Source organism: Aulostomus chinensis, chromosome 4 (assembly GCF_037954235.1).
Source record: "Aulostomus chinensis isolate RoL2024-O1b breed Wild chromosome 4, RoL_Achi_v1.0, whole genome shotgun sequence".
Taxonomy (NCBI): domain Eukaryota; kingdom Metazoa; phylum Chordata; class Actinopteri; order Syngnathiformes; family Aulostomidae; genus Aulostomus; species Aulostomus chinensis.
In genome coordinates this window covers 8,345,099-8,365,650 of record NC_141323.1, presented here as the reverse complement: position 1 = coordinate 8,365,650, position 20,552 = coordinate 8,345,099, and the positions used below count along the sequence as shown (strand labels likewise).

At 49.4% G+C, this 20,552-nt stretch overlaps 1 protein-coding gene across 3 annotated transcripts in view; it reads left to right on the top strand.

Annotated features, from left to right (window-relative positions):
* Positions 1–2,788: 2,788 nt before the first annotated feature.
* Positions 2,789–20,552, top strand: part of LOC147262523 (potassium voltage-gated channel subfamily A member 5) — a 25,330-nt gene continuing 7,566 nt past the window's right edge. The window contains exons 1-2 of one of the 3 annotated variants that reach the window (XM_086201452.1): positions 2,789–5,401; positions 13,453–13,496. In XM_086201452.1, the coding sequence (XP_086057578.1) occupies positions 3,148–4,860 (1,713 nt within the window). In that variant the 5' untranslated portion in view covers positions 2,789–3,147 and the 3' untranslated portion in view covers positions 4,861–5,401; positions 13,453–13,496. Of the gene's footprint in view, positions 5,402–5,823; positions 5,985–13,452; positions 13,497–20,552 lie in introns of those variants that run through there. The other 2 variants (XM_086201453.1, XM_086201451.1) reach the window with 2 other exon arrangements.

The following is a 20,552-nucleotide window of genomic DNA, read 5'->3' as shown; positions in this document are numbered from 1 at the left end:
TGTGTGTGAACGTGTGAGTGAACGAGTGTGTGAGTGAACGTGTGTGTGTGCGTGAATGTGTGACTGTGAGTGAATGTGTGTGAATGTGTGAGTGAACGTGTGTGAGTGAACGAGTGAGTGTGTGAGTGAACGAGTGAGTGTGTGAGTGAACGTGTGAGTGAACATGTGAGTGAAGCCCTTTCTTGCAGGAGAGCATTTTGAGACTGTGATTCATGCCTTCATCACGTCTGGGCTTGATGATTGCAGTGCTCTTTACTCTGGAATCAGCCAGTCCTCCCTCTCAGTCTCCAGTTGGTACAAAATGCCGCTGCTCGACTTTTAACCGGAGCAGGAAGAAGGAGCCCATCATTCTGGCCTCCCTCCACTGCTGCCTGTGCACTTCAGGGTTCATTTTAAGATTCTTTTATTTGTTCTTCAACCCTTCAATGGTCTGGCCCCCCTTACCTCTCTGAGCTGCTTCACCCTCGTGCTCCTGCCCGGTGCCTCAGGTCAGCTGACCAGCTGCTCCTGGAGGTACCGAGGTCTCACGGAAGCTCAGAGGGGACAGAGCCTTTTCTGTTGCTGCTCCCAAATGATGGAACGATCTGCCTTTGCACCGCAGACAGGCTTCTTCACTGTCCATTTTTAAAACTCATCTTAAAACCCATTTTTATTCCTTGGCTTTTGACCCAGCATGAGACTCCTGTTTTAGTATTTTTATTGTTTTTTACTTGATTTTATGTTTTATGACTATTTATGCACAGCACTTTGTTTTCAGCTGTGGTTGTTTTTAAAGTGCTTTATAAATAAAGTTGAGTTGAGTGTGTGAGTGAACGTGTGAGTGTGAACGTGTGTATGTGTATAAGTGAACGTGTGTGTGTGAGTGAACGTGTGAGTGTGAACGTGTGTATGTGTATAAGTGAACGTGTGTGTGTGAGTGAACGTGTGTGAGTGAACGTGTGAGTGTGAACGTGTGTATGTGTGTGAGTGAACGTGTGAGTGAACGTGTGTATGTGTGTGAGTGAACGTGTGAGTGAATGTGTGTGTGTATGTGTGAGTGAACGTGTGTATGTGTGTGAGTGAATGTGTTTGTGTATGTGTGAGTGAACGTGTGTATGTGTGTGAGTGAACGTGTGTGAGTGAACGTGTGAGTGAATGTGTGTGTGTGAGTGAACGTGTGAGTGAATGTGTGTGTGTGAGTGAACGTGTGTGTGTGAGTGAATGTGTGTGTGTGAGTGAACGTGAGTGAATGTGTGTGTGTGTGAGTGAACGTGTGTGTGTGTGAGTGAACGTGTGAGTGAATGTGTGTGTGTGAGTGAACGTGTGTGTGTGAGTGAATGTGTGTGAGTGAACGTGAGTGTGTGAGTGAATGTGTGTGTGAGTGAACGTGAGTGTGTGAGTGAGTGTGTGAGTGAACGTGTGAGTGAATGTGTGTGTGTGAGTGTGAGTGTTTGTAAGTGAAGGTGTGTGTGTGTGTGTAAGTGAAGGTGTGTGTGTGTGTGTAAGTGAAGGTGTGTGTGTGTGTGTGTGTGTGTGTGTGTGTGTGTGCGTGTGTTTGAAAAGAAAGGCCTGTTCTGCTCCCCAAAGCCAGCGAGGCCGGAGACATCTGGACCAGCATCAGAGTGCGGCCCCGGGGCCGGCCTCCTCGCTGGGTCACGTTGCTGACGGAGGGCACAAAGGCAACAAAACGTCCAAATGAAAGCGAGGAGTTGCTGGCGGCCATGATGGAGCAGGTCTTTGTGCTGCTGCTGTAAGGAGATGCGCTCGCTGGTGAGCATTAAAGGACGGCGCTACATTTACCTTTACAACAGCAGAGCGCAGAGCCGGGAGCTGCTGTTACATAAGATTCAGGAAAATGTGTTTCTAAAGCAGCAAGAAGCGGAAAACAAGCAGACACTGGAGGGGTCAGAACCACAGCGAGACATCGGTCCGGACCGCAGCACCACTTGTCCCACTGGAACCTGCTTTTTATCTTTAATTGTCAAGAGATTAAGAAAAAGTTACCAAAACAGAAACACACATTTGGTGTGTTGCCATCAACTGGTGAGAGTGAATCAAACCAGCCAGAAGATGGAGGCAAGATGGCCGACTACATAGAAGAAGAGAAATGATCTGCGGTTGAAGTTGGACATGATGCTGATGTCACAGCGCCACCTTGTTGTTACAGGAAGTGATATCTGTACCACAGTGCAGCATTCAACTGATAATCACGTTTCACCTCAATCACACTGTACAGAGCCCGCGCGCACACACACACACACCAACATACGTGCCCACACACACACACACACACACACACACGTGTGCACCATCAGTGCGTTCCATAGCACCACCCTTCTATTGGCTGTGTTAACTGATGCCTGTCAGTTTATGCAGTACTCACGTGTACCTGCACCAGTACAAATACACCATGTACAGGAGAACGTGTAACACACACAGGTGCCTGTCAAACTAAATGATGAACAGAACAAAGCGCAGCTGCAAGTCATTGCTGCTAGCAGGGCTCTGCATTCACACACTCCTGGCTGCCCCTCAGAGGGTGCCAACTGACCCTGGCCTCCCCCACTGAAGGTTTGCACTCTTGGGGGGGGGGGGGGGGGGGGGGGGTTGGATGAACGAATATTTGCCCCAATAATGCAGTCAGAGACATCAGATGGAGAGTGTGCTGCTTTGGTGTTATAAACCAGGAAAAAAAACTCCCCCCCCCCCCCCCCCCCGAGAGAGAGCGAGAGCGAGAGAGACAGAGAGAGAGCGAGAGCGAGAGAGACAGAGAGAGAGCGAGAGAGAGAGAGAGAGAGAGAGGAGGGGGCAGCTCGTCTCGCGTCCTCAGACATTTGCAGAGACATCAGGGATCATCATCAGAGCTTCATCTCCGTCATCCGGGTCCTCGCTCCTCTTGTCTGGTTTTATCATCTACTACATCCAGCTGAAAGCTTCCACAAGAACAAGAACGACAACAAGAACAAACAACAACAAAAACAGCCACAACAACAACGGCAACAACAGATGAACCCGTGTGACGCGGACCTGCTGCCGCTCCGAGCGCAGCTCCTCCTCTGATCCGCGCCTCGTCACCTGCTGCCGCTTTCTGTGTCCGCGGATCTCGGAGGATGTTCGGGATCAACAAGTCTGTCCCGTGCGTGGCTCAGTGACGTGGATGGCTGCGGAATGGAGATAGCCTTGGTGAGTTTTGAGAACGGCGGCGCCAAAGGCGGCGGCGGCGGTAGCAATGCCGAGGAGAGCTGCCGGAACGCGCTGGACGCGCCTCAGCCGGGCTTCGTTCAGACCGGGATCGGGGAGGACTGCGGGAAGGAGCTGAACACCCGGGGGAGTCCCCACCAGCACCCGCCTCACCCGCTGCCTCACCCCCAGCAGCAGCACAGCTTCTGGAAGATCAACGACATGAACAACACCTTCAGCTGCAGCGAGAATGCGATGGATGCGCTTTTACGCGCGGACCACAGTCCGCACCTGTTCGACGAGGACGCGCTGGACATGGACGCGGACAGCAGCGAGCGCGTGCTCATCAACATCGCTGGGCTGCGGTACGAGACCCAGCTGGGCACCTTGAACCAGTTCCCCGACACGCTCCTGGGAGACCCCGCCAAGAGGATCAAGTACTTCGACCCGCTCCGGAACGAGTACTTCTTCGACCGCAACCGGCCGAGTTTCGACGGGATCCTGTACTTCTACCAGTCCGGTGGGAAGATCCGCAGGCCCGTCAACGTGTCTATCGACGTGTTCGCGGACGAGATCCGGTTCTACCAGCTGGGTGAGGAGGCCATGGAGCGATTCCGGGAGGACGAGGGCTTCATCAAGGAGGAGGAGAAACCGCTGCCCCAGAACGAGTTCCAGAAGCAGGTCTGGCTCATCTTCGAGTACCCGGAAAGCTCGAGCCCGGCGCGCGGCATCGCCATCGTGTCGGTGATCGTCATCACCATCTCCATCATCACCTTCTGCCTAGAGACGCTGCCGGAGTTCCGGGACGAGCGGGAGCTTCCGGTCAGCGGGCGGCCGGACAACAGCACGGCGCCGCGGCCCTCGCTGACCTTCAGCGACCCGTTCTTCATCATCGAGACCACCTGCGTCATCTGGTTCACCTTCGAGCTGTTCGTGCGCTTCTTCGCGTGCCCCAGCAAGTCGGAGTTCTCCAAGACCATCATGAACATCATCGACATCATGTCCATCATGCCTTACTTCATCACCGTGGGCACCGAGCTGGCGGAGCAGCAGGGCCAGGAGCACCAGAACGGCCAGCAGGCCATGTCCCTGGCCATCCTGCGCGTCATCCGCCTGGTGAGGGTCTTCCGCATCTTCAAGCTCTCGCGCCACTCCAAGGGGCTGCAGATCCTGGGCCAGACCCTGAAGGCCAGCATGCGCGAGCTCGGCCTGCTCATCTTCTTCCTCTTCATCGGTGTCATCCTCTTCTCCAGCGCCGTCTACTTCGCCGAGGCGGACGAGCCGGAGTCGCACTTCTCCAGCATCCCGGACGCCTTCTGGTGGGCGGTGGTTACCATGACAACCGTGGGCTACGGGGACATGCGGCCGGTGACCGTGGGGGGGAAGATCGTGGGCTCGCTGTGCGCCATCGCCGGCGTGCTGACGATCGCGCTGCCGGTTCCGGTCATCGTGTCCAACTTCAACTACTTCTACCACCGGGAGACGGACCAGGACCAGTCCTCCCTGAAGGACGAGCCCGCCAGCGCGAGGCCGAGTCCAGAACTCAGGCGCAAAGGCAGCAAGTCCTCCACCGAGTCTCCGGACGCGGAGAACAACGACTCGGGTGCCTCGGCGGAGAAGAAGCTGAAGGCGAACAGCAGCGCGGACTTCAAGCGGTCCCTGTACGCCTTCTGCCTGGACACACGCGAGACGGACCTGTAGGGGGACCCGCACCGGCGGACTCCGAGGACCGGCGGACAGTCCTGGCTTGTTTGACGAGGGTCGATTTATGAAACGCACATTTTGTCCGTCTGATGTGGTGCAGACGAGTCAGGAACAAACCCTTTAAGCAGCGACTACCGGGACCACCGGGACACCGGGACTCGGAATACCTGCCTGACGGAGCATTAACGACCGACTCTTGTACATAAAGTAGGAACCCGTCCACGTTCAGTCTGAAATAAACAAGCCAAATTTTATTTTTCGTATCTTAGTCGTTGTGTCTACGCGGCGCAGGCGTAGACCCCCGCGGGCCTCCGGGTGACCGTTGTTCCGTGTTTGGAGGAAGAAAGCGTGATTTTTTTTTAGAAGCGTGCAGACACCTCCACTCAGGTTCTGTCGAGGGTTTCTCCTTCTTCCAAGCAACTCCGGGGACCTCAGGACCGGGTGGCTGCTCTACCGACGCCGGATCGTGTGTCGAAGAACGCAGGTGGAGGTGAGCAGGGGAGCAGCAGCACCTGCAGGGCTCCGCCCCACCGACCAGGTCAGTGCCATGACATGAAAAACCACGTTTTAGCGTAAAAAACAAAACCAACACCTTGACTGTTATTGATCAGATTCGGGTAAACTAACGTTACTCTGAACCGGAGCAGAACATCTGCCTCTAAAAGAGCCCTCCAGAGCTACACAGCTAGCATGAGCTCAACATGCTAATGTGCGTCTCCAGGACAAAGCTACTTGCTTGTGTCTGTGACTTCCACACCACATTTTCCTAAAGTGGAGATCTGAGCCTGGTCACTCACTGATTTGCTCAACTGAGTTGTGGAGGAAAGTCATGGAAGCTTTATGTCTAACCTGGTGGATCTGTGCGGCTGCAGGCTTCTCCAGCTCTTCACTGTATTTAGTGACATCAGCTGCTTGCATTGTTTCAAAAATTACATCTCAATTTCTTGCTTCTACTTTTAGAATTTAAACGCATCGGTGGTGGCCATCTGGGCAGACGAGTCCGAACCTGACTTGTTTATGAGTGTGGTTTCTAACCTGTGGTCCAAACTCAACACGCCATTAGCAATTCTGTTCTCCTGTACCTTGTATTTTATGTCCTGTGGAAACTTTCTTGATCTCCAATGTTGTTGCAAAGCTCCTTGTTCTGTTTTTTAATCCACTTTTTGTATTTTGTATATTGATTTGATAAAACTTTGTTGAGGATTTTGGATGGACTTTGGACAGCTAGAATCTACAAGCAAATAGGCTACAAATGAGCTAACAAGCTAACGGTGTTATGTGGTGTTCCATGCAGATCCACACCAGATGGACATTTCTCCCCTTGCAGGGATGTACTTCATATATGATGTACATGTACTCGGTCCAGGTGCCGTAAGCAGCACGGGCCCTTTTTGAGTTTCCGTCTAAAGCTCTGTTTAGAACTCTGGACTTGTTGCTTCAAAGCTCAGAACAGCACGAAATTGGTGAGTTCATAAAATCACAATAATTTCTGGAACAACCAGCAAGTCAGATGAATGTTCTCGAGTACAAAGAAAGAGTCAAAGGTTTTCTTTGATCAGTTTCCATTCTTTATTCATCCCATGAAACCCTAACTGGTGGTTAGCTTTAGCTTTAGCTCCCGCGTCCCAGCTCCTCACGGCCGCCCTGTCTGGTGTGAGGGGACCCAAACTTTGGCAGCAGCAGGAAAAAGAACGCTGACTTTGACCTGGATGTTGGAACTCTTTTAAAGCAGATTACAATGAGATTCACGAGTACAGATCAACGTGTGTGTGTGTGTGTGTGTGTGTGTGTGTGTGTGTGTGTGTGTGTGTGTGTGTGTGAGAAGGGAAATTGAATTCCAGGTTTGTTTGGCACAAAACTGTAATGAAGGTGCAGTGAAATGCAGAGTGATGGGTGAGAGGTGTGAGTGGTCGGGGGTTCAGCTGCCCGTCTGGCTGTTGTTTTTCTAAAGAAGCAGCGTCTCAGAAGAGGGAGGACTTGATGAAAGGTTCCTCATCAGTTCATCAGTGTTGGTTTCCAGGTGTACACATTTAAACAGGAGCAGGTGATGTCACTAATGACGTTACTGGTTATGTCACTTTGATTTTGAGTTAAAGGTTATAAAATGACAACCATCTGGAAGTTAGTGATTTAACAACGGCTGGGTGACGGGACACAAAGTCGTTCCACACGTGTCCAGCTGGCCACTTCGGCGCTGCCCGCATCACTGGCTCCACAAGGTCAAAGGGCATTGCCCCAAGAGTCCATGCCACGCAGTCCAGAAGCAATTTTGCTAGTTATGAAAACACGATATTCCATATTAACACGTCCTGTCTGGTCCTAGCCGGGGCCAGTAGGACTCACGTTGTCTGATTTGTTCCAGACCACATTAGCTGGTCTGGATGAGCAGATGTCAGTGAGGGGATCATTAGGTTGAAGAGATCCCCCATCCTAGTTTTGTTCCATCCATCCATCATCCATCCATCCATCATCCATCCATCCATCCATCCTTCATCCATCCATCCATCATCCATCCATCATCCATCCATCCATCATCCATCCCTCCATCCATCCATCCATTATCCATCCATTCCTCCATCCATCCATCATCCATCCCTCCATCCATCCATCCCTCCATCCATCATCCATCCATCCATCATCCATCCATTCCTTCATCCCTCCATCCATCCATCCCTCCCTCCCTCCATCCATCCATCCATCCATCCATCCCTCCATCATCCATCCATCCCTCCATCATCCATCATCCATCCCTCCATCCATCCATCCCTCCCTCTTCTCCCTCTCCTCCTGTTGAGGGTGGTGGGGGTGGAGCCTATCCCAGCAGCCTTCCCCCTGGACAGGTCACCAGTCCATGGCAGGGCCAACACATAGAGACAGACAACCATTGGCTCTCCCAGCCACGCCTACGGTCAATTTAGAGTCTGGATTAACCTGGTCCCTCTTGATGTCTTTGGACTGTGGAGGAAGCTGGAGTACCAGAGAGAACCCAGCAGGAACAGGGAGAACATGGAGACTCACCCAGAAAGACCCCGTGCTGCAGCCGGGCTCCACCCACAACCTTCTTGGTGGGGGCCACAGTGAGGACCACTGCTCCACCGGTTACCACCAGTTGAACAATCATCTCATTATTTTGTAGCCACAAATGTATCCGTTTAGTGAAGAGTGTTTTATATACTTTGCCACCAGAATCATGGCCCCTCCAGGCCTCCATACAACCCAACAGGCAGTTTAACATGCAATTTTGTCTTGAACTCCAAATCAGTCCCAGGTGAAATCAGCTTCTTTAATCTTCAAAGGGGCTCTAATGTTGATATTTGTGATCTGGGTCCCTTGCCCGCCTGCTACCTTGACTGCTCCCTCACCCCCTCCCTCGCCCATTCCCTCCCTTGCTCACTGTCTCCCTCCCTCCCTCGCATGCCCCCTTGGCTGCACCATTGCTTCCTCATTCCACTATGTTGCTTGCTCTCTCCCTCCCTCCCTCACTCGCTTGCTTGCTCACCCGCTCCCTTGCTCCCTCCTTCGCTCGCCGCCCCAATCTGGTTAGATTATGTAACCTTTTTGTTTATTCAAACACACTCCAGTATGTAGCCTTTATAACCATGACAACAGCCACAGTTAGCATCTCTGCTGTGTCAGTGAGCAGTGCTGCAGGAAGCTGCCTCACCTCCGCCAGCGGTGCAACATCTGGACGCAGTCGACCAGAAGCCAGTGAACACATCGGCCTGCATCTTTGATTACTTTCATCTGGTTTCACTCGGTAATTACAACCGCCCTCCATCAGCCCGTCTCCTGCAGGATGTCTGCTAAAGTGTCCCAGTATGAATACCAGTGAGAGATCTGGGTTCCCCGGTGAGAGCCTGCAGGATGGAGTCTGACGGATGTTCATGGAGGATGAAGGTGAAGACAAATGTTCACCATCTCGGAGAGATGCTTGTGAGCCGCCTCTTAGTGTCTGTTGGTTGATAATCAGATCGATCATTGGACGTAAATGTGATCGGCTCATGTTACCAGTGGCGTCCAGCTGTAGGACAGGAAGTGTTTAATCTGGGACCAAATGGTACCTTTTTACCAGGGTTCAGTGCAGGATGTGCAACGTAAGCAGAACCAAATGTTATTTTTGACAATACTTACTGATATTCCAGCCATGAGTATCAGCACGTCACTCCTCCTGTGATATTCCTCAATCCATCCATCCATCCATCCATCCTTCCATCCATCCATCCATCTATCCTTCCATCCATCCATCATCATCCATCCATCCATCCATCCATCCATCCATCCTTCCATCCATCCTTCCATCCATCCATCCATCCATCATCATCCATCCATCCATCCATCCATCCATCCATCCATCCTTCCATCCATCCATCCATCCATCCATCCATCCATCCATCCATCCTTCCATCCATCCTTCCATCCATCCATCCATCCATCCTTCCATCCATCCTTCCATCCATCCATCCATCCTTCCATCCATCCATCCATCCATCATCATCCCTCCATCCATCATCCATCCTTCCATCCATCCTTCCATCCATCCATCATCATCCCTCCATCCATCCATCCATCCTTCCATCCATCCTTCCATCCATCCATCATCATCCCTCCATCCATCCATCCATCCATCCATCCATCCATTCATTCATTCATCCATCCATCCATCTTCAGTTAGAAGATCCTGTCATGGCTAACCAGTAAATATGGAAACAGTGTGATGTACATATTATTACACCACCCAGGTGGTGTTCTCAGCCCTGCTTTCATTATTGCAGTAGGTGGTACCACTACCACTACCACTACCACTACCAGTACCAGCTTCATTGCCAGTACCACTACCACTACCACTACCAGTACCAGCTTCATTGCCAGTACCACTACCTCTACTAGTACCAGCTTCACTGCCAGTACCACTACCAGTACCAGCTTCACTACCACTACCAGTACCGGCTTCACTACCACTACCAGCTTCACTACCACTACCAGTACCACTACCAGTACCGGCTTCACTGCCAGTACCAGCTTCACTACCACTACCAGTACCGCTACCAGTACCACTACCAGTACCACTACCACTACCATTACCAGCTTCACTACCAATACCAGCTTCACTACCACTACCTGTACCACTACCAGTACCGGCTTTACTACCAATACCAGCTTCACTACCACTACCAGTACCACTACCAGTACCGGCTTCACTACCACTACCAGCTTCACTACCACTACCAGTACCAGCTTCACTACCACTACCAGCTTCACTACCACTACCAGTACCAGCTTCAGTGCCACTACCAGCACCAGTACCAGTACCAGCTTCACTACCACTACCAGTACCGCTACCAGTACCACTACCACTACCACTACCACTACCATTACCAGCTTCACTACCAATACCAGCTTCACTACCAGTACCATTACCACTACCAGTACCGGCTTCACTACCAATACCAGCTTCACTACCACTACCAGTACCACTACCACTACCAGTACCAGCTTCAGTGCCACTACCAGCACCACTACCAGTACCAGCTTCACTACCAGTACCAGCTTCACTGCCACTACCAGCACCACTACCAGTACCAGCTTCACTACCAGTACCAGCTTCACTACCAGTACCAGCTTCACTACCAGTACCAGCTTCACTGCCTGTGGTTCATCAAATCATATGGTTCACCAAAGTGAGTGTACAGTTTCTGGGGTTTGGAATGAAAGTACACAACAAGAATCAGCATTTGTTTAGACCACAAGATGCAGCAGTTCCCTCCTGGGGGATCAGAGCCCACCGGTTCAGCCCTGTTGCTGCGTGGCTGCTGTGACTTTTGGTTTCAACCATCAATTTTTTACATGAAAACATTGTCTTCAGAATCATCAACAACATTTCAATCTCCAAACTGCATTTTTTAATGACATTTCCGTCATTTACCCTCTGTCCTTGAACGCCTCTCGTTGGAGGGATTTGAAGTGAAGCAGTGTCCTCAGAAAACTTGGGAGGAGATTAATAAACTTCCTGACCAAAATATCCTGCCGCAGCCGTCAGGATGATTGACGTGTGGTTTTACTGAGCGACGGGTCCAAGTGTATCATGACTAATCCCAAGTGCTCGCCGTGTCCTTTCTATAATCTCGCTGCGCTTTTACACTGTCCACATAAATAAATACAAATCGGACGCTGACATGTGCGGCGTCTCATGCTTGTATGTGTAATCTGACAGACAGCAGGAATATCGAGCAGCTCATAACGCACCAGCCCATCATCCTGATTAGAGCTGCTCAGGCACCCAGTCAGCAGTGGCGGCGAGGCACTCAGCTGACACAATGAGCCTCGTGGAGGTGATTAGCCAGAGCTCCTTCTAGTGACTCGTAACTCAGGCGAGTGCTGGAAGCAGGTTACGTAACTCACAGCGGGCGTCCTCAGCTGCGACTTCCGCCGGCGCTCCAAAAAAGTCAGGAAGCAGTGAGGGAGCAAAGATGGGGCTGGGCTCATCCTCGTCCCCAACGCAGGATGAGTCCAACACAGAATACACACATAGATGACATAATCAGAGTGATACAGCCAGCATCAATGAGCCAGACACAAAAGCTCCTCCCCCTTTTACATCTTCTCCCACAGGGACGTGTCCACCATCTACAGAGATTCCCTTGTTCAAAATAAAAACCTTGGACTCATCCCACACTCAGGGGTGTGGTCAATACTTGACTGCTTGTTTTTTAAAGATTTTTCCCCTGATGATTAAACTTAAGGGGTGGCCCGGTGGAGCAGTGGTCCTCCCTGTGGCCCCCAGCAAGAAGGTTGTGGGTGGAGCAGTGGTCCTCCCTGTGGCCCCCAGCAAGAAGGTTGTGGGTGGAGCCCCGGCTGCAGCACGGGGTCTTTCTGGGTGAGTCTCCATGTTCTCCCTGTTCCTGCTGGGTTCTCTCTGGTACTCCAGCTTCCTCCACAGTCCAAAGACATCAAGAGGGACCAGGTTAATCCAGACTCTAAATTGATCGTAGGCGTGGCTGGGAGAGCCAATGGTTGTCTGTCTCTATGTGTTGGCCCTGCCATGGACTGGTGACCTGTCCAGGGGGAAGGCTGCTGGGACAGGCTCCACCCCCACCACCCTCAACAGGAGAAGAGGGGGAACATGGAGGGATGGATGGAGGGATGATGGATGGAACAAAACTGGGATGGTGGATGGGGGTCGCTGGGATGGTGGATGGGGCCAACATTAGCTACCAGTTCTAATGACGTCTTTGAGAAAATGTTTCAATCTAAAGTTTCAAGGATCGATGAAGAATTTTTTGGAGTAATTATTGCTCCTTTCAGGTTACTACAATGCAACATGGATGTTATCAAAGTAACGTTATACTCAATCATGTGGAACATTCTTTAAACTTTGGATTGAAACATTTTCTTTGACATCAGTAGCACATAGCATTAGCTAGCATGCTGGGGGGTCTCTCCTGCAAACCAAGTATTTACACTGGTCTCTCTGTGGTGGTCTTTGGGGTTCCCAGGCTCTGTAGAAGGCCAGCCATGATGTGATGCTGGCAAGTGGATGTGAGCGTGCGATTGCCTGGTTGGGGTGTCATAATTAGCGTCTCAGCTAGCTGGAGGACTGGGACATGTAAGACTCACATGAGCTTATATAAGCTAATTGTTTCGCCCTGGAGATGAGCTGTTCTTGAAAAGGGAGAACATGGTGCAGACTTGAATTAATCAAATACATGTAAAGTCTGCTGAGGATGCTAATTAATCCCTCACAGTGACCACCCCCCCCCCCCCCCCCCGGACACATTTGCCATGACTGTCACGCAGGCTGGAGATGCTAATTGTGCTTCACCTGCACTTGAACACATGGACTCATCTGGCTACTGACATGCCAATAAGCAGCTCAAAGGAAGCCACCTGCAGGTCAAGTCCATGTCCAGGTCACTGTCAGGGTTCAGATTTAACCCTGTGAGCCATAAATACCCATCAGCGCTTTGGCAGCCATCTTTTATTTGAACATTATGTTCATAAAAGTCAGTGGATGTCAAATTTGGCAGATTTCATTTAAAGATTCGTCCATTTTAGAATAATCGGTAACTTACGATTCTAACAACAAATTCAAATTAATGTAAGTTCCTCCCTCTCTCTCTCTCTCTCTCTCTCTCTCTCACACACACACACACACATCCAGTTGTAAAACCAAATCACTGTTACTGTAACACTGGATCGCGGAGGCCCCTCAAAGAACTGAGCAGCAGAAATTGAAGGTTCTTTTAGAGGTTCTAACAAGTACGTGTGTGAAAACTATGTTGATTTCTATTTTATTTAATTTGAATCTTTTCAACTTTCTGATTCAACTGTGGTTGATGAGCAGTGTTGCTCTTGAGTCCATCCGCCTCCAACTGCTTTATCTGACTGGACATGTTTGTCTCGGTGTGAATAATTCAATCAGACAAACTTTATTTATATTGGAACTCTTACAGAACTGGAAAATCACGAGCGAACAACAGAGCAGAAGAGAATGAGATGTAGAGATGAAGACAACAATTCAAATCTGAGATTAAACGAGGCGGGAGAGCTGATCCCCGTCTGGCTTGCCTCTCTCCCTCTCTTGTGCCGTAGCTGCTGGTGTCCTGTCAGAAACTAACCACCATCATGTCAGTGCCACCATCATCATCGTCACTTAGAGCGATGAAGCTGATGTCAAAGCGACCGCGAGACGCATCCTCATCATGCCGATTTCTACAAAGTATGAAGTTCTGTTTCATGTCCGGTTTTCTGATGGCGAGAACGCTTTGGTGATCTCGACGGTGAAGTCTGTTTTAATGATTCACGTTCCAAGGCAGGGATCATTTTCTCCTCGCTCCTCTGAGCCTGACAACACGACTATTCATGTAAGTACGGCACCGCAGGTATGGCGTCCAACTTCTCAAAGAAACTCAACAAAGGAAATCTCAGCTGTTTCTAATCTTAGCTGCAGACCGATCTATGTTGAACTGAAGTGATGTGTGATGGTGACATATAAAGTAGGTCGATGTGTTTCTGACCTGAATATTAACGCCTGCCGCGTGGGGGGGTGTCACTGCAGACACCGTTTCAGAGAAGAAGAATCAAATAAGCAGAAAACAAGGAAACAAAGCGGCATCCGTGAGGGTTATCTGAGCGGACGCTTCCACATGAACGGCGGCGGACATCACTTCTGCATCATCTGCTCTGGTGTAGCACTGTGACTGAGGAGGAGGCCGGTGATGACGAAGGCTTCCTCCGTCCTCAGTGGCGGTGATAATAGTGTCCACACAGGAATGCCTGCTCCCCGACATTTGATTAATTTGTGGGAACAACTTACATCTCATGGCTACAACATGGAGTTTTCTCACTCGTCAATCATTTCTTAAATGAAGGCGGAGATGCATTTAAGATCATCAGATGAGTTGATGAAGGTGAGCACCACACCGCCGTTGTCCTGATCAACTTAATACAAACGTGATCAGGACGCCGCTACCGTCACCGTGACAACCATCATGTAACCCTACACGAGTGGTTTTTTTTGTGTGGTTTGTTGTTATCTTTGAATGAGGCTAAAGGAACTGCTAGGGTTGAGATAAGAGCAGGATGTCATGATGACATCACAGCAGTGGTGTTCAGCTCATGACATCATCATCATCATCATGACTGATTTGCCTGTTTAATTATAAAAAATGGATCAAAATTATGCTGAATAACATGATTTCGCAGGTCTGTCACCATGACAACATGCGAACCACTTCTACACGCTGAGTTCTGATCAGATCTACCGGCATCACTAAAGGTCTGATGCAGGTTCACATTCATCTGCTCCAGCTTGTAGCTCAGACGGGGAGCCTGAGGTCAGGCGAGCGGCCTGCCTGACCACGCCTCCGAGCAGCTCCTCTTTCACATCTGTGGACAAAGAGCTTCTCGGGCTGCGTGATACATTTGTCATGGCCGAAGGTCAACCTCTGAGTGGTTCCTGATCTGTGTCAAATGTCACAGATCAAGATGGCGGCAGCTCCTTCTCATGTCCAGCTACAACTTTACATTCATCCAGCAGCTGCACAGTCTGTCCTCTTTGTCCTGTAAAAATATGAATTGATCATTTCGAGTTTTTCCATAAACTGTAATTCATTCATTCATTTTGAAGGACAGCATGTCAGAGTGAGCCACCTGCTGTGTGTTCCTCACTGATGCATCAGGTGTGCACAGGTCTCTCCTTGAAACGTCCCACCTTCAATTTTGTGCTAAAATTTCAGAAACAGTGTAAATGGTCAGTAGATGACATGATGAACAGTGCTAAGCTAACATTAGCCTATGGAGGAACTACACCAGGGTCACATGACTTCAAGGTCACCACTACTAAGACTCTTGTTAGCAACCCAGGTTTTTAAGACTCCACCACTCCAACATCCACCAGTCTGGTGTTTACTGGAGGATCTGATGTAGAACTGAACCTCCACCATCCACCAGTCTGGTGTTTACTGGTGGATCTGATGTAGAACTGAACCTCCGACATCCCACGGTCTGGTGTTTACTGGTGGATCTGATGTAGAACTGAACCTCCACCATCCACCAGTCTGGTGTTTACTGGTGGATCTGATGTAGAACTGAACCTCCAACATCCACCAGTCTGGTGTTTACTGGTGGATCTGATGTAGAACTGAACCTCCAACATCCCACGGTCTGGTGTTTACTGGTGGATCTGATGTAGAACTGAACCTCCACCATCCACCAGTCTGGTGTTTACTGGTGGATCTGACGTAGAACTGAACCTCCACCATCCACCAGTCTAGTGTTTACTGGTGGATCTGACGTAGAACTGAACCTCCACCATCCATCAGTCTGGTGTTTACTGGTGGATCTTCTGATGTAGAACTGAACCTCAACCATCCACCGGTCTGGTGTTTACTGGTGGATCTGATGTAGAACTGAACCTCCACCATCAACCGGTCTGGTGTTTACTGGTGGATCTGATGTAGAACTGAACCTCCACCATCCACCGGTCTGGTGTTACTGGTGGATCTGATGTAGAACTGAACCTCCACCATCCACCAGTCTGGTGTTTACTTCTGGACTTTCCGCACCAGTCAGTGAGGAGATAAGTGCCGTTGTTTGGATTTTAAAGCAGTGAGACTGATGGTTCAAAACAACAACAGTGCCATTAATGCCAGAACACCAAACCAATGCTAATTCTCACCAGCTCACAGGGAAGCAGTGTCTCCTGGAAGCTGCCAAAGGTGAAGGTCTTCAGCAACTGAGGCTTAATAGTAATTGAAAAATACTCAAGTGAGGGCAGGTCCTAGGGTTCGCTGGAACTCCTTAAGTCCAAAATAAAAATATAGGAAGTCAAGACTAAATATTCCCTGCAGGACGAGGACGATGTCATCAGAGATGTCTTCAGAAACATCTTGCGTATAACAGGTTGAGAGTCACAGTTACACACAAGGTCCCCCAACTCCTCCACTCTGAATCCTGAGGTTATTTTTAGGGACGGTGATCCCTGACCACAAGATGAAGGGGGGACTGCATCACGTCTGTTCGTCAAATATTTCACTTTCACGTTTGAGCCCACGTGTCACATCAGTCACGCAAGAACACACAGATTTAATTACTCAGTAATAATATCAACCGCCAGATATAAATAGACTGTGTGTGTGTGTGTGTGTGTGTGTGTGTGTGTAGTAATCAGAGCGGAGCAGCTCGTTGGTGCGATGGTTTTGCAAGCTCACACACCAACACAAGGCGGGTCACAAGCTATCTTTGACCAATAGCAGCAGGCCTTGCTTGATTGAATTTCATCAGTCAGCTTCCAATAACCCCCCCCCCTGCCGGCAAGCGTCTGATGTGCGTCAGCGCTCACGACACTTTTCATTCAGTCACTTCAAATGTGACTGAACAGATCAGCTGCTTCCATCAGTTGATAATTAAAATGACCTTGTTTCCCTTTTAGATTTCAAATGTACACGAAAACTCAAACATGGCAGCAAAGAAACAATCAGCACAGCTTCGAGATAAAGACATTTTCTAATAGACACCTGCCTGACATGAGGAGGACTTAAGCTGCCATCACCACCATTCAATGATAGATAAATAAAATAATTTAAACACATTTTATTTCTCTATCATTTAATATTGGTGATGGCAGCTTAAGTCCTCCTCATGTCCACAAATAATCAAAACACATTTGTAGACATGAAATATTACATCAATTAATTAAGAAGGCACAAAAAATGGTGGAAAACAGAAATACACAGGTAGATTGATACATAAAAAGTAAATAACTAAATGTAGTTGCACTTGAATATTGAATGAAAATCCCACACAACAGAGGGTATTATCAGTGTTAATATACCAGGCGTTAACCACCAATAATAATTTCCCTGAGAAACTATGTAAATGAAAAAAAGAAAAGGGTTAGCACAGCACGCCCATTTTTAGGGAAAGTCTTTCTGTCCATCGTCCCCAGAGCTGGGCCCATGACTAGTTAGCTTAGCAGTGGTTGGGAAGTGTTAGCATCAGCTAGCTCAGGTCCAGGCTAGTTAGCTTAGCCCAATGGCTGGTATTGGGTGGGAAGTGTTAGCATCAGCTAGCTCAGGTCCAGGCTAGTTAGCTTAGCCCAATGGCTGGTAGTGGGTGGGAAGTGTTAGCATCAGCTAGCTCAGGTCCAGGCTAGTTAGCTTAGCCCAATGGCTGGTAGTGGGTGGGAAGTGTTAGCATCAGCTAGCTCAGGTCCAGGCTAGTTAGCTTAGCCCAATGGCTGGTGGTGGGTGGGAAGTGTTAGCATCAGCTAGCTCAGGTCCAGGCTAGTTAGCTTAGCCCAATGGCTGGTGGTCGGTGGGAAGTGTTAGCATCAGCTAGCTCAGGTCCAGGCTAGTTAGCTTAGCCCAATGGCTGGTGGTCGGTGGGAAGTATTAGCATCAGCTAGCTCAGGTCCAGGCTAGTTATCTTAACCCAACGGCTGGTAGTGGGTGGGAAGTGTTAACATCAGCTAGCTAAGGTCCAGGCTAGTTATCTTAGCCCAGTGGCTGGTAGTGGGTGGGAAGTGTTAGCATCAGCTAGCTCAGGTCCAGGCTAGTTATCTTAGCCCAATGGCTGGTAGTGGGTGGGAAGTGCTAGCATCAGCTAGCTTAGGTCCAGGCTAGTTATCTTAGCCCAATGGCTGGTAGTGGGTGGGAAGTGTTAGCATCAGCTAGCTCAGGTCCAGGCTAGTTAGATTAGCCCAATGGCTGGTAGTGGGTGGGAAGTGCTAGCATCAGCTAGCTCAGGTCCAGGCTAGTTATCTTAGCCCAATGGCTGGTAGTGGGTGGGAAGTGTTAGCATCAGCTAGCTCAGGTCCAGGCTAGTTAGATTAGCCCAATGGCTGGTAGTGGGTGTAGCATCAGCTAGCTCAGGTCCAGGCTAGTTATCTTAGCCCAATGGCTAGTAGTGGGTGGGAAGTGTTAGCATCAGCTAGCTCAGGTCCAGGCTAGTTAGCTTAGCCCAATGGCTGGTAATGGGTGGAAGTGTTAGCATCAGCTAGCTCAGGTCCAGGCTAGTTAGTTTGGCCCAATGACTGGTAGTGGGTGGGAAGTGTTAGCATCAGCTAGCTCAGGTCCAGGATGCTGGTGTGTCCAGCAGGAATCCTCCTCCTCCTCATCATCATCAGTAGCAGCAGTCGCTCTTCTAGTCCTCAACAAACCTTTGGTTCTGTTGACCCAAGTTCCAGTGGAGCTTTGGAGGTGCTGCGTCAAATCACTGCGCCCAGTCAGGAAAGTAGTTCTGGCTACGTGCGTAACGCTCTATCACTACAACGTCTCCTCATTTTAACACAACCCTCATTATATTAATAGACAGTAGACTGTCTCACTGTAGACTGACTCACTGTAGGTTGTCTCACTGTAGGTTGTCTCACTGTAGGTCGTCTCAGTGTAGGTTGTCTCAGTGTAGGTCGTCTCAGTGTAGGTTGTCTCAGTGTAGGTCGTCTCAGTGTAGGTTGTCTCAGTGTAGACTGTCTCACTGTAGGTCGTCTCAGTGTAGTGTGTGGTGTTGGTGTTTTCTCTTTCATCCATGTTGTCACTCGTGATGACAACCATTGGCTCTCACAGCCTAAGCTGACTGAGTGCTATACTAGAACTTTAAGACACAAATATATTTGTGTCAACAATAACCGATACGGGACAAAGCACTGAATAAATACATGACAACAGATTGGAAAATTAACGGGCCAAAAAAGGCGAGTGAATAAAAACATGTCTTGAGTCTTTAAACTATCCCACCCCTGCTGTCACTAACGAGCTAATGCTAACCTCAGTTTTATCCACTTTTCATGCTTGTCAAGCTGGATAACGAGCAGACACCAGCACCAGAGGGGAGTTTGAAGTTGTCACTTCAAAACGGGACAAACATAGGATTCTGCAGTGATTTACCTTGGGGACACACCAGGGGCGGGAGCGCTGCCAAGCGCCATTTCCCTTGAGAGCAGGCGCCTGACTAGACGCTGAAATGATGGCGGCAGAGCACGGGTTTGCCGGTGTGAACGGACAGATCTGTTAATGTGAAGCAGCCTCATGTGTCCCTTGTTGCCCTGCTGTTGAACTCCCCGCCTCCTCATCAAGGACTCCAACATGGTTACGTTTCAGGTGCTGAAGCACAACTGCAGTACTCCATGTCATGTCATTTTGCCACAGCTTGCAGCTAACACACGTTCTTGATTTGTTGAATGTGAAATGTCCAGACCTTGGACAACTTCGGTCGTACCAGTTTCTCTGCCTCCGACATGGTTCAAAACAACGGTTTCTCAGCGTGCAACTTAATTCACACCTCTGCGACTTTGTGAGTGACATAATTATCCCAGGACACAACAATCAATAATGAAATTCGTTGCCAGCACTTTTTGATTTTTTATCGATTTTAGCAATTTTTTTTTTGCAGCCCTAGATGGATGGATGGATTCTTTCCTGCCATGACAAGCTTCATGAGCATTCCATCCTTCCATGTTCTACCACGCATCCTGTTAAGGGTCGCGGGGGGGGGGGGGCACAGACACATTGTAGTGGTTTATCTACCACACTGATCCAAACTGGAAGATCCCAACGATCTGTTGAACCAGAAATCCCTCAAAGGCTTCATTCCTCCGCCACAGAGAACTTTCTCTTTTAAAAGAAGACAAACTTTTTGGAAAATAGAGTTATTGTCAAACCAAAGTCAAGTAAGACCTGTGCTTAAACTTGCATTTAGTTTTGTGTTAAACGCTCCACACAGCTGAGCCTTGCCTGAGTGACAAGGAGCTTTCAGAGGGTTCTAGAGTTGTTCTGATTCCTTCAGCTGCAAACGTTCCCTTGAGTTTGTCATCATCAGATTTCCCATAATTCCATCCAAGCAGAATCAGCCAGACTGCCTCCAGATGAGACATAGTTTGGGTGTGAAAACAGATTTGTATACAGTCAATTTATGCGTGTAGAATTGTGTGTGTGTGTGTGTGTGTGTGCGCGCGCGCACACGTGTTTGTGTTGGTTGCAAAAACACTTTGGCTCAGGCTAAGTCCTGCACTGCCACCCGTCTGTTCGTCCATAATGCCGAGTGGTACGTGATCCGCTGGGCATCTTCACAGCCAGAGGTCACTGAGGGTCTTTGGTGAAAAACACATCCAGCAGTCTCACCTCTGCCATCAGCGATTGGTCTATTTTAGGACTAATACCACAGCTTGGGTTTGAAGCCTCGACGCTCCAGGA